General features: G+C 32.5%; 1 protein-coding gene across 1 annotated transcript in view; it reads right to left on the bottom strand.

Moving 5' to 3' along the window:
• Nucleotides 1-7,199, bottom strand: part of LOC143238238 (uncharacterized) — a 45,054-nt gene extending 37,855 nt beyond the window's left edge. The window contains 2 exon segments of the mRNA XM_076478296.1: nt 752-851; nt 7,080-7,199. Of these exon segments, the coding sequence (XP_076334411.1) occupies nt 752-839 (88 nt within the window). The 5' untranslated portion in view covers nt 840-851; nt 7,080-7,199.
• Between the last annotated feature and the right edge of the window lie 5,930 nt (nt 7,200-13,129).

Below are 13,129 nucleotides of genomic sequence, written 5' to 3'. Positions count from 1 at the left end.
GTGTTTTCGATCTAAAAGCTCTTATGTTTAAAGATTTTAGCCTAAATATACACTTTTATTATATTATGTTTATTCGAAGTGCAAATATTTCTATAGTTTTGTAAGAAATTAAGTGAGGAAGTACAGAAAAAACAGTTATTATTCAAAAATGTTAGTTTTATAATTACCTTTATTTTCATATCCCACTTTATCCCGTGTAATTTGCAATGACCTAGATTTTCATATATAATCTTATCACACGTAACTTTAAATGTAGTTTTTCTCTTCTTTTACTTTTTTTCAGCCCCCCGCTAGTACAGTGGTATGTCTTCGGATTTACAACGCTAAAATTAGAGGTTCGATTCCCCTCGGTGGGCTGACCAGATAACCCGATGTGGCTTTGCTATAAAAAAAACACACACTCTTTTCTAATTTCAGTTTTTTGTGCTTTCTTATTTGTAATGCTACAATTTGATCATTTTATATCCCCGAAAAATCGAAAATCAGCTTATGTGTGTTCTTACTTCTTTTTTATTATTTTCAGTAATCATGGTTTTCAAAATCTCCTACAAACAAACAAACAAGAAAATCACAAGGACAGTTTACATATAAAATATTAGTAAACACGTACCGAAAGTGATTGTTATCAGAGCAAACACCAAGAAGTACATCAGAATCACTACCATAATGATTAGGCTTACCAGGTTCGAACGGTTTCAACAAAGAAACTTGTCAGTATCATAACCACCACCAATAGAATGATCAAACTTACCTGCTTGGAGCGGTGTAACAAAGAAACTTGTCAGTATCATCAACATAACCAGAATCAGTGTCCGTCTAGTTCTGGAACCCTCATCCATTTTAGAGAGGATCTAAAATACAAATTGACTATTTCAGAAATTTCCCCTTTTAACGAAATAATGAGTGACATTGTGGTAAGATGAGTCTAATCGCATCCTATATTCAATTACTCATAACAGTTATAGCAGAAATCGACATGACAACGGTTTTCATTTCATTGTGTGCAGGTAACCTGATAATAAATGTTAAGATAACCAATTTCACTCAAGTTGTATTACTTAATTTAAAAAAAAAAACGTGTAATAAAAATTTAAATGTAGGTTACTTAATTAATAAAAATTTAAATGTAGGTTACTTAATTAATAAAAATTTAAATGTAGGTTACTTTATTAGTAAAAATTTAAATGTAGGTTACTTTATTAATAAAAATGTAAATGTAGGTTACTTTATTAATAAAAATGTAAATGTAGGTTACTTTATTAATAAAAATTTAAATGTAAGTTACTTTATTAATAAAAATTTAAATGTAGGTTACTTTATTAATAAAAATTTAAATGTAGGTTACTTTATTAATAAAAATTTAAATGTAGGTTACTTTATTAATAAAAATGTAAATGTAGGTTACTTTATTAATAAAAATTTAAATGTAGGTTACTTTATTAATGAAAATGTAAATGTAGGTTACTTTATTAATAAAAATTTAAATGTAGGTTACTTTATTAAAAAGAAGATTATAGAAAATGACGAAAATTTTCTTTTTTTAGCATTTACTTGTAATCGTTACTTTTAATAATCAATTTACAAACTGTATTTAGCAACTCTGTCATCTCATCATATTTAATTGAATGGACGATAAAAAAAATGAGAAATTTTATTGCTTCTAACAACACAAATTTTGATCACACATAGGTGTCCGGATTAGCACAAAGTGTGAAGTCGACGGCAAATAATTTGCTTCGAAGTTTCAATCCACACGAAAAATATGGGAGAATGTTTTCAGTACAATCCAAATAAACAACTTGAATACGAAAATATTTTTTAAAATGTGTTTTACGAGCTTTTTAATTTCTAGTGATTACTTGAGAAAATGTATTTAGTTGTCTCAAAGAAGTAAAGTTTTGTGTTATTATGTTTATTAAGTAAATCCCTACAAAGACCAATGAATGCAGTTTTGACCAATATGAGGTCTCCCCAATAGTGGGTTGTGATACTAAATACTTTTCTTTAACTGGATGAGCTGTTCTGAAATATAACAAACTCTAATATAAAAAAATATATGTAAGTTACGGCTAAATAGTAATACAACTTATTCATAACTTTTTTCGTGCTTACTAAACTAGTTTATGGTATCCCTGAAGTGGTCTTTATGTCTAATATAAACTACTTGGGTAAATATCCAAGCAATCTGGATCTAAAACTTGGAGATACCATGGACAGACTCCCGATAACTCATATAAGTTTAAATGTTAACGAAAACCAGAGGCCAAAAGAAGCATCGGACATCGCTTCCTGCAATTCATCAGAGTTATTACATCAAAATATTAAGAGATCGTATAATGAGTCAGAATTTTGAGCAATTAGTTATCTCCTAGCAATTACTACATGATAAGTCAAATGTGTAAGGGGGAGGGCGTGTGAAGAGGAATGAGTTGAAGAACCAGACAAGTCATGTTAAGAATGTTCTACTAGTGAACCTGGTGACTTTTAGTGTTGGCATCTCGATGTTGTAACTTCCGCAATAGATGCAGTAGTTTTTTGAATTATTAACAGATGGCAGGTTGACTCTCATGTTGTTCGGCCCACGCAACTCCTTTTTTTTATCATAACCGGTCTTATTTGAAAGATCAATAACCCTGTTTAACTCCTTAGTTTTTACGTAACACGAAAACAAAGAAATTAGGAAACTTCTGGTTTTGGTTCTTAAATAACTGAGATTTTATGATACGGTATCTTCTGATCTTTTTAACTGATCCAATTACTTAGTTCTGGTCACTAAAGCATAAAGTAGAAATAAATATGTGTTTTCATCCTGGTTTACCAAAAAACATACCAGTACTGCCTATTTTGAACAAATAAATTCTACACAATTTAACCAAGCACACGAAGCACGGGTCTTCGTGTTAGAACTGAATGGAATGACATATTCTTTCTTTCAGTCGCGGGCCTTCTTAACTAGATAAAAAAACATTCGAGCATTAATCTATTGTAATAACTGTGTTTGATAATAAAACTTGTATAGTATATAATTTTAGAAAAACGTGATTGAAATGTTTACAGCGAACACTCCGTTTTCTTCTGTTTTTAACTGACAATCTGGTCCAGTTCGTAGCTAAACTGTTTCCTGGCACGTACGAAACTATGCAACACTTTAAAACATAATAATAGAACCTAGTGAACGTATCGCTTGAATTATCATATGCAGTTCAGCTTGAGTTACTCATGTTATAGCAAAATGTTACATAGACCCTGCAGTTTGGGTAACTCAAGCTGAACTACAAAGCATCTTACTGTAATATGGGTAACTCAAGCTGAACTACATAACATCTTACTGTAGTATGGGTAACTCAAGCTTAACTACAAAGTATCTTACTGTAGTATGGATAACTCAAGCTGAACTACAAAGTATGTTACTGTAGTATGGATAACTCAAGCTGAACTACAAAGTATCTTACTGTAGTATGGGTAACTCAAGCTGAACTACATAACATCTTACTATAGTATGGATAACTCAAGCTGAACTACAAAGTAGCTTACTGTAGTATGGATAACTCAAGCTGAACTACAAAGTTTCTTACTATAGTATGGGTAACTCAAGCTGAACTACATAACATCTTACTGTAGTATGGATAACTCAAGCTGAACTACATAACATCTTACTATAATATGGGTAACTCAAGCTGAACTACAAAGTATCTTATTGTAATATGGGTAACTCAAGCTGAACTACATAACATTTTACTGTAACATTGGTAACTCAAGCTGAACTACATAACATCTTATTGTAGTATGGGTAACTCAAGCAGAACTACAAAGTATCTTACTGTAGTATGGATAACTCAAGCTGAACTACAAAGTATGTTACTGTAGTATGGATAACTCAAGCTGAACTACAAAGTATCTTACTGTAGTATGGATAACTCAAGCTGAACTACAAAGTTTCTTACTATAGTATGGGTAACTCAAGCTGAACTACATAACATCTTACTGTAGTATGGATAACTCAAGCTGAACTACATAACATCTTACTGTAGTATGGATAACTCAAGCTGAACTACATAACATCTTACTATAATATGGGTAACTCAAGCTGAACTACAAAGTATCTTACTGTAATATGGGTAACTCAAGCTGAACTACATAACATCTTACTACAATATGGGTAACTCAAGCTGAACTACAAAGCATCTTACTGTAATATGGGTAACTCAAGCTGAACTACATAACATCTTACTGTAGTATGGGTAACTCAAGCTGAACTACAAAGTATCTTACTGTAGTATGGATAACTCAAGCTGAACTACAAAGTATCTTACTGTAGTATGGATAACTCAAGCTGAACTACAAAGTATCTTACTGTAGTATGGGTAACTCAAGCTGAACTACATAACATCTTACTATAGTATGGATAACTCAAGCTGAACTACAAAGTAGCTTACTGTAGTATGGATAACTCAAGCTGAACTACAAAGTTTCTTACTATAGTATGGGTAACTCAAGCTGAACTACATAACATCTTACTGTAGTATGGATAACTCAAGCTGAACTACATAACATCTTACTATAATATGGGTAACTCAAGCTGAACTACAAAGTATCTTACTGTAATATGGGTAATTCAAGCTGAACTACATAACATTTTACTGTAACATTGGTAACTCAAGCTGAACTACATAACATCTTATTGTAGTATGGGTAACTCAAGCAGAACTACAAAGTATCTTACTGTAGTATGGATAACTCAAGCTGAACTACAAAGTATGTTACTGTAGTATGGATAACTCAAGCTGAACTACAAAGTATCTTACTGTAGTATGGATAACTCAAGCTGAACTACAAAGTTTCTTACTATAGTATGGGTAACTCAAGCTGAACTACATAACATCTTACTGTAGTATGGATAACTCAAGCTGAACTACATAACATCTTACTGTAGTATGGATAACTCAAGCTGAACTACAAAGTTTCTTACTATAGTATGGGTAACTCAAGCTGAACTACATAACATCTTACTGTAGTATGGATAATTCAAGCTGAACTACATAACATCTTACTATAATATGGGTAACTCAAGCTGAACTACATAACATTTTACTGTAACATTGGTAACTCAAGTTGAACTACATAACATCTTACTGTAATATGTGGACTGGATGCAAATATTGGAATTCCTGAAGGTTTGTGTATTAGGATAAACTTGTGGAAAAATTAATATTATGCCTTTCATTTATTTCAAGTTCGTTGTAGGTTTGTTTCTTTCAATTCATCACTACACTTATCATGGGAAAGGTAATACATTGATATCAAGCTATACCAAAACAAAAGAGCAAACTAAATAATAGGCATGATTTCATCTTGATAATTGATACGGAAAAACACAGTTATATTAAACTAAAATAAAAAATTTGAACAGTTAATATTTATGAGTCGGGTAGACAAGCTGTATCGTGAAAATTTACAAGAAAGGTATTTACTTTGATTAATATTTCTAACACGTTTTATTTACAGTTTTGTTAACCATTTATGGCCTTGGGAGTCAATACTGGCTCTATTAAACAGATATCGCTTGGTTTAAAATTTAACCTTCAATCATTGTCGAATATTAAATTCCTTTTAGGAGATGTGAAGAAATAGCACATGAATTTAGTGATGAAAGGACTCAATACCAGCCAAATACTTTTCATGTAAATGTGTAGCTTATTTTCGAAAATTACGTGTGAAAATATTTATGTACAACTGCTAGTTACTTTGTACTAGGTGTTAAAAATTACAAAACTTAAATAACGGATAAACATTTGAAAATGTCACTTTTCTAATAGTTTTTACAGAGTAAAAAGTTATTCTAATATATATGTTCGAAACAATTATTTCAATTAAATACTTTAGTAAAATTAGTGTCAAATTTTGAAACATCTTATTAGATTCATCATGTGATGTTAACTAAAATACTTTACTAGAAAACAAATAAAAAAAGCGCAGGCAATGAATTCCAGTCATAATGAAGTCACGCCTGCAAAGGGTGTTTCCCCGCAGCGCCCTCACACGAGCAAGCTCCACTAACCTTCAGTGAAAGTGGACGTGACGCGGTAGCGGCAGGGTCACTGCCACTAACTTGACGGTTCCCTACCGTCATTCTGGTGCAGTCAGGTTTTTGATCTCACTACTTTGGTGCAGCCGTACATTTTCGTTTTAACAAGGTCAGGTTATTTGTTAATACCCGAATATCCAGTTTGTTTTATCTTTGATTCATTTGTTGTTTATGGTATTTTTCTCATCAAACTTTGGTAACTGTAATCATTTGTTTAAAAATAATTAACGTCTTTGGGTGAGAAATTAAAAATCTTTGTTTTTCAGTATAGTTCACTTGAAGTAAACTACACTTCAATATCGAGATTATTTCTGGTTGATATCAAACATACCTTCTTACCAAAAACAGTTTCTACTGTTGTAAACATTATAAGAGAACTATACAAACACATTTACTTACGAGTATTTTGATTAATGTTTTCCTTTCAGCGTTAATTTTCCTTTTTTTCAGTGATTTAATATAATATTTTTTTTATCCCGAGAGAAGCAATCATTTTCGCATTCTTCGAGATAATTGTGCTTTCCAGCACACACCATATGAGTTTATAAATTAAAAACCCGACTAAGACATTTCTTAATATAATTTTACGAACACTTTATCGCACTCAAATAAACTAAAAATTGTTCATCTTTGTAAGTCTGATATTTATAACAATACAATTTAAGGTGAAATATATGTTTCAGTTGTATCTATTTTAGTTGAAAATTATGGGGCCGATAAACTATTTAAAAACATTTAAAAAACGGGAAAGTTAAAAAAAAAACATAACATTTGGGAATTAAATTAGCTCTCAACAAATGTTGTTTTCTTTTAATTATTTTCTCGTTTGTCACTCTTCATGAAGCCTTTAATTTGTAACTGACACGCACACACCTTGTAAATATATATAGGATATATTTTATTCGAGAATTATTAAACAGTGTTTCTTAAACATTTAGTTAGACACGTATTGGCATTGTTTTTACCTGTGAAATGGAGACTTAGAAATGCTTACTTGATTGTCGCAAATGCCTTCTGTCTCTAGTGGTCACGTGGCCCTGGATACAATCATACACCTTCTGATCCTTATATTTTGCACCTGCTTCCTGCTGGAACTCCAAAATGTCGTACGTACCAGCCTACATCGCGTTTAAATAACTTAGCTCCCGCCCTGAGCAATCTGAAAGAAACGTGAAGCGCTATTGGTCTATGCACCTGTCCTCCGGGAAGAGAGACTCGTCTTCGTGCAGTGAAGACGTAATTGCGTAAAACACAACTCCAGGTTACAGGAAGAATATTAACACTGTTGTTTTCACTGTTTTAATTCCTAATATCGAACTTGTCAGACACCTTTATATGCAAAAACGGCTCGTTTTTCTATGTAAAATATTTTCTCAACAAGTGGGTTTCTCGACATCACTGATTGTCAGACACCTTACGAGTCACCCAGCTTTCCGTTTGGCCACCAAGTGGTTTTTAAGTCAATGCAGTTTATGTAGCAGTATCTTCGCATTTCACTCGTTTGTCTATTCACATATTTAATAACCAGAAGTGTTTGTTTTTCATGCAAAGTAACTGGGCTTTGAAAAAATTAAAAGAGTATTTGACATTTTCAGGTTGGCTAAACAGTCAGATCAAAGACACTAAAAGTTCGGGAACAACCGTCCATAATTTAGAACGTTGGACCAAAGAGAGAACACAAAAGTCAGAAGCACCCTCCAACTACACTACTACTCTTAACCGAACAGTGAGATCAATTGTCACCTTTCTAACTCGCTCACAACTAACTCTGAATTGGTTTTAGAGACCTGGAATTTTCGATACGCAGATAAGAATTTTATGCATTAAACCACGCCTTCTTCAAACGTATAAAAGATAAATAATGAATTATTACCTACTGGATTAAGATTTAATTTTGCTATATAATTAACAAAGCCTTTTTTTTATTTGAATACTCTGTCCACATGACGTTTTTAATATATGACACTTCTGCTACAAATATATTGAATTAAAACACGAGCTATTTAGGAAGAAAAAACAGTTTACAAGTGTTGAATAAGCGAAACGTGTGTAGAACTCTTTTAGTTCGTAGTACTGGTAATAATGAAACGTGCGTAGAACTTTTGTAGTTTAGTAGTGGTAATAATGAAACGTGTGTAGAACTTTTGTAGTTCGTAGTAGTGGTAATAATGAAACGTGCGTAGAACTTTTGTAGTTCGTAGTAGTGGTAATAATGAAACGTGTGTAGAACTTGTAGTTTGTAGTGCTAGAAATAATGAAATGTTCAGAACTATTACAGTTAGTACTAAGATGTACTAATGGAATATGTTTACTTTTTTGTGGTGGTTCATAGTATTGTGTATTAATGAAACATTCGTTCGATGTGTTTCATACTCACCATTAGCTATTTTCTTCTCGTCGGGAAATAAAATCCCGAAAAGAGGATGAACGTAGGTCTAGGATTTACGATTTTCATCTTTTTGTATCCTTCATGAAGCATTAACCACTTATACTTTAAAACTGCTACCTTTACTAGTTTTTATGTTTAGGTTTTAAGACTCCAACTTCCGTGAAAATAAAAAAAAAAACTTTCAAAAACGATAAACTGTAAAATGTTCTTCCTTCAAGATGTAATTTTCTTGTTTCTGACACTTTATCGATGCATGTAAACCATCATTATAGAAAACGAGGCAGCAGACTGGATAACCGTTGCTGACAATAAGGTGATATTCTATCCAGAGGTTTGCGGTCTCACTCTTTTAACATAAGCATCGGAACTTGTATAAAACTTAGAGTAACATTTGCGTTTTTTCCTTTTTTCTATTTAACTGAATTCAGTTATTTCCATAGATATTTACTTTACTTCTTTTTAAAAAAAATCGACAACCACGTTTTAATATTCCGTATAATAATAAAATGTTCAATTAGTTTAGAAGTTTCACATCCCACAGGCATTTTTCAGTGGCGCTCACGTTACGCTTGTAGAAGATCAGGTCGGTTGCACGTGACTTTGAAATACTTAGTATTACGTTACATTGTGTTCGCCAAATATATGATACGCCTTAGTTGTAGATAAACAAGATATAAAAGATTGCATTGAATGCGCCATGGTTTATATAGTATTCGTTTAGTAAATTATTTTGGTTTCATTTTAGGCGTACGTGATATATTCTTATAGACCCATATAGTGATTTTTTTATGAGATATAATATCTAATTTTTGGAGAACTATATATATAGATATATACTTGTCAAAACAAAGTAAAACTTGAAACAGTCTTATAAGGTGTGTCATAAACAGCGTGATTAAAATGCTTTAGGGTGTAGCTTCTATACTATTAAAGCACTTCCTAAAATAAATGATGTCGCAGTACTTTGAATTTTTCAAAGTATTTAGGTAACTCTATTGTTTTTCTTTCCTAGTTAAATTTGTTTCATCATTATTTTATATCAGTTAATTATTGAACACAAATCTCGTGATCGCCGTGTTCCACGAGTATATTTGTTTGTTAAGCCTTCGCCCAAAGATACTCGCTAGTCGCCATTACTTTCGAAGCAATAAAGTAGGGGGAAAGCCACTAATCAATATAAACACTGACAATACCCTTTATCAACGAAAAATAGCATTTACTATCACATTATAACCACAATACATCTGAAAAGATGAACACTGGGAGTCGAATGTCTTAATTACCAGACTATTACAAGTTTCCAGTAGTTGAAGAAAACATTAAACGAAAGTAAAATTAAATAAAATTACTAAAAAAATTACTTCTGAGTAAAAAATGTACACTGTAGTGAACGATATCCAGATATTTCCCAAGGTTCTGTTGAGCATTCGGTTTGCTCTATTTTCTGCCTTTTCAGTACCCCTCGGCGGATCAGCGATCAATTCGTTACAATTGCGTGTTCAATACCTGCAGTGAATTAAATGTAGATAACCAATTGTGAAGCTTTGGACTTAATATCAAAACGGCCCGGCATAGCCAGGTGGTTAGGGCGCTTGACTTGTAATCCGAGGGTCGTGGGTTCAAATCCCCGTCATACCAAATCCCTTTCAGCCGTGGAGGCGTTATAATGTGACGGTAAATTCAACTATTCGTTGGTAAAAGAGTTGGCGGCGAGTAATGATGACTAGCTGCCTTCCCTCTAGTCTTACACTGGTAAATTAGAGATGGCTAGCGCAGATAGCCTGCATGTAGCTTTGCGCGAAATTCAAAAGCAAACACACAAACAAAGCATCAAAACAAAATGTATTCCATATTCTGTGGAACTGTATGGTAGTTTTGTCTGGGAAATCAAGGAGTGAAACTGGGAAGGATCATAATAGTTCCCCTGTGACATGTCCAGACCTATCGACCTGTGAGTGACACCAATGAGTGAGAGTTCATGGTCGATTGCAACCGCTCTGAAATATTAATAAATTTTTGGATTCTTTAAGTAAAAAAACGAACTCTTTCAGAAAGCAAATACTATAATAATGTATGTGTATTATGACTTATTGTCATGTCATATTTAAGTGTAGCGGTTTTTCATTATCATGTTTCATTGTTCCAACATTCTATTCTTGTTTTACATTGTAGAAGCAGTTTTTCAATTTTAAGTTTCACTGTAGCAGCTTTTCATTATTTTCTTAATTGTAACGATATTTCATTGTTGGTTTACATTGCCGTATTTCATTGTAGTACCAGTTTTTCATTCTTGTGTTTCTTTGTAGCATGTTATTCATTATTTAATTAATTCCAACAGTTTTCATTGTTTACTTCATTGTTGTTTTACATTGCAGTGGCATTTAATTCTAACAGTTTTTAATTGTCGAGTTTCGTTTATTCCAATTTTTCATTAGGTCTTTCACTGATACAGTGTTTGATTGTTAAAATCTTTGTTTCTTCAGTAGTTGAAGCGTGGAAATTCTTTATTTCATCGAAAATGATAACCAATAAATATTTCTTTGAAAAAATTAATGCGTGAGAGTTTCACTGTGAACCTCGCGAACTGACAGGTACGCATTTCTAAACAGTTATTTTAAAACTTCCTTAATTATGAGTCAAAACCTCACTATTTATTGTAATTTATGACAAAAATTACAATTAACAAGGAAATACGAATCGTATATACCCTTCATAATGTATATTTTCACTTTGATTTCATTCCCATAATTTAATTTCACTAGAGAAACTCTTGTACAGATCTAAAAACTAAAAAACAAACAAACAGTAAATTATCAGTGAGTTTCAGTTTAAGCTACTTTCTGCTTTTTATTATATATTTTGAACATTTACCAGTGAGAAAATGAAGCAGAAATTTCGTAATTACGCCTTGGTAACGTGAAAACATACGTAGATTGCAAACGGATGAACGTTTTCTGGGATGGTAAACTTTTAACACTCCTACGAAAAGTGGGGCCTAATAGGCCCCAGAGCAACTTGAAAGGTTATTAATATTAGGCTAATAATTTTGTATTTAAATGAAATTGCCATTTAAATCCATTAATGAATGGATTAACGAGATTCCCACTGTGCCTATCTACTATCTAGCGAAACCACAGCCAGGGGAACGGGCTTGGAGAAATCAGGACTAGAAACGTCTTTTCGTAGGAGTGTTAAGATAAACTAACAAACATTTAAATACGTAGTAAGTAGTTCAGACCTCAAAACAGATGAACTCAGGAAACCTAAAAATAAACAAGTATAATTTTTTTCTGAGATTAAATAAAGTTCAATAAAATTCAAGGGCATTCCCATGCAAAACACGTTTTTATGTTTTTACAAATAATGGCTAAATGGCTTAACATTATTGTTTCATGGCTGATGCCTTTCATAGCACGTATTATAGAATTTCTGTACATATAACAATAATAATTTCTAATTAGAGTCAGCTAAGACTACAGAGAGAAACTACAAATTCACCTGTACATCAGTGTTTCTAAGTGTGTTTGTTATACAGATATTGTTGGCATGTTTGATGTATTTGTTTAAATTAATTATATTATTATGAATAATGCTTTATTTATTAGCGGCTTTACCACTTTTAACGATATTGTGTTTATTAATATTTTACAAACAATTTGATAATTGGAATATTTTTATAAATTTTATCTTAATATTACACAACATACATATTTTTTTCATTGGCGTGCCCCCGTCAGTGGCACGCCAATAGAAACCGGGTTTCGACACCTGTAGTGGGCAGAGCACAGATAGCCCATTGTATAACTTAATGCTTAATTTCAAACAAAACAGAAAACCACTAACGTATTTATTAGTAATTTTTATTGTGTTCATAATTTTGACATTTATTAGTAATTTCATACAACTATTTTACTAATTTTGCATGTAAAAATGATTTTATTGATGCTTTCAAACTACTGAATTATTTGTTATTAATTTTGTTTCAGTTTTAACTACTGTTGTAGTCGTTAACATATTCTAAAACTTGTCATAATTTCTATCCTCAGATAGGTGAGCGGAAAGTTTGGTGATTCACAGCACCAGAATCCAGAGCTTAATTTCCCGTGTATCTGGACAAAGCTTAGATATCGCGTTCTGGACTGTGAGCTATAATGTTGAGGTTTTTTTCTGGTTTGGTTTATTTTGAATTTCGCGCATTGCTATAACAGAGCTATTTGTGTTAGCAGCTGGTAATCACCGCCAACTCTTGGGCTACTTTTTTAAACAATGATTAGTGGTATTGATCGCACATTATAACGCCCCTACTGCTGAAAGGGCGAGCATGTTTGGTGAGATAGATAATTCGAACTCGCTACCCTTAGATTGGAATTCAAGTACCCTAACTACTTGGTCATGCCGGGCCAAGTTTCGTGGTTCGTATCCTGTTACCCCCATAATCGATAAAGTAATAAATAGAAAAAGGACTTCATACTTTGAAATGATGGGTGCATTACGTAAGGATCTGACACGACCTGGAGGTTAGAACGCTCGACTCACTATTCCGCGAGTTGCGGGATCGAAACTCTTAATCGCAAATGCTCGCCCTTTCAATCATGAGAGCGTCATAATGATTCAGTCAATTCCACTAATAAAGTGTAACCTCAGAGTTGACGATG

This window comes from Tachypleus tridentatus, chromosome 13 (genome assembly GCF_004210375.1).
Source record: "Tachypleus tridentatus isolate NWPU-2018 chromosome 13, ASM421037v1, whole genome shotgun sequence".
NCBI lineage: Eukaryota > Metazoa > Arthropoda > Merostomata > Xiphosura > Limulidae > Tachypleus > Tachypleus tridentatus.
This window is presented reverse-complemented; position numbering and strand designations above follow the sequence as displayed.